Genomic DNA, 1,264 nt, shown 5'->3' with positions numbered 1-1,264 from the left:
ACAGATCAGGTAAGGGAGACGTGCCACTCTAAAGTTCTTAAAACCTACTATTGGACCGACTCGTGGATCGCGCTTGACTGGGTCAAGTCAGCAAAATTCTTGTTACCGTTCATTCAAAACCGGGTAACTGAAATAAAAAAATTCACGAGACCTCAAGACTGGAATCATTGTAGCGGGTCAGATAATCCGGCGGACATTCCAACCGGTGCCTCCAATATTATTATTAATAATATCGGAGGCACCGTTCCAACGCGCGGAGCCAAGGCAAATGATCTGGTCACGAATAGTCTCTGGTTGGAAGGACCAAAATGGTTAAAGTCAGAAAATTCAAACTGGCCTGCCACGCCAGTAGTTCTTACAAAGGAAGAACAAATCCAATCAAATGAAGAACTTCGAAAGACTGTAATGGTCGTCCAATGTAAGAAAAGGGAAATTCCCTTATACGACACCATAGATTTGAAGAGGCACAATTCGATAAATAAAATATTCAGAATCACCGCGTAGAAGAGTTCCAACGGGGAGCGGACCTATCACCGCGGAGGAGATGAGAAAAGCCGAAATAGCGTGGGTTCAAAGCGCCCAACAAGAACATTTTTCCGAAGAAATAATTGCCATAAAAGAAAATCAAACGGTAAATAAGAGTTCAAATATCGCCTAGCTAAAACCGATTCTGAATGACGGACTTCTCCGCGTAGGAGGTCGTCTTCAGGAATCAGATCTCACCGAGGAACAAAAGCACCCTATCATCCTACCTAAAAATGATCGTTTATCTGAGCTTCTGATAATGCGTTGCCACGAACAAATTTCGCATTTAGGTATTCAAAGTACCCTAACACAGGCTCGAGAAAGGTACTGGGTGATCGCGGGAAGGCAGTTGTCAAAAGAAATAGTCAAGCGTTGCGTGATGTGCAAAAGAGCGAGAGCGCAACCAGGAGAAGCGCCGATGGCGCCTCTTCCCAAAGAGAGATTTCAGGAAACTCAAGCATTTGAGGTCGTAGGAATAGACTTCGCCGGACCACTTTACATAAAAGGTAAATAATGAATTGGAAAAATCATATATATGTTTGTGTACCTGCGCTATCACCAGAGCGGTACACCTAGAACTGGTTCCAAATTTATCAAGCTATGAATTTCTTTTGGCATTTCGTCGGATTGTGGCACGGAGAGGACTACCCCAAACGGTCTTCACCGACAACGCGAAAACCTTTAAGCGAGCGTCAGCTGATCTAAAATTAATTTGGGAAAGCCTCAGTGGCAAAGAAAT

The 1,264-nt window shown here is 43.8% G+C and overlaps 1 protein-coding gene across 1 annotated transcript; it reads left to right on the top strand.

Moving 5' to 3' along the window:
- Positions 1 to 544: 544 nt before the first annotated feature.
- Positions 545 to 1,039, top strand: LOC149923219 (uncharacterized). The gene is made up of 2 exons (XM_090162369.1): positions 545 to 641; positions 696 to 1,039. Exons 1-2 carry the CDS (start codon positions 545 to 547, stop codon positions 1,037 to 1,039), a joined length of 441 nt encoding a protein of 146 aa, XP_090018495.1.
- Positions 1,040 to 1,264: the final 225 nt, after the last annotated feature.

Source organism: Leiobunum rupestre, chromosome 11 (assembly GCF_980474605.1).
Source record: "Leiobunum rupestre chromosome 11, qqLeiRupe1.1.hap1, whole genome shotgun sequence".
NCBI classification, from domain to species: domain Eukaryota; kingdom Metazoa; phylum Arthropoda; class Arachnida; order Opiliones; family Sclerosomatidae; genus Leiobunum; species Leiobunum rupestre.
Note: the sequence above shows the minus strand (reverse complement) of the source record. Positions and strands in the feature narration are given on the sequence as shown.

What these genes read in the sequence shown, in the direction of transcription:
- LOC149923219 (XM_090162369.1), top strand. Translation starts at nt 545, where the DNA reads ATGAGAAAAGCCGAAATAGCGTGGGTTCAAAGCGCCCAACAAGAACAT. An exon ending in AAATCAAACGGTAAATAAGA is followed by an intron (nt 642 to 695) that starts GTTCAAATATCG and finishes TTCTCCGCGTAG; the next exon opens with GAGGTCGTCTTCAGGAATCA.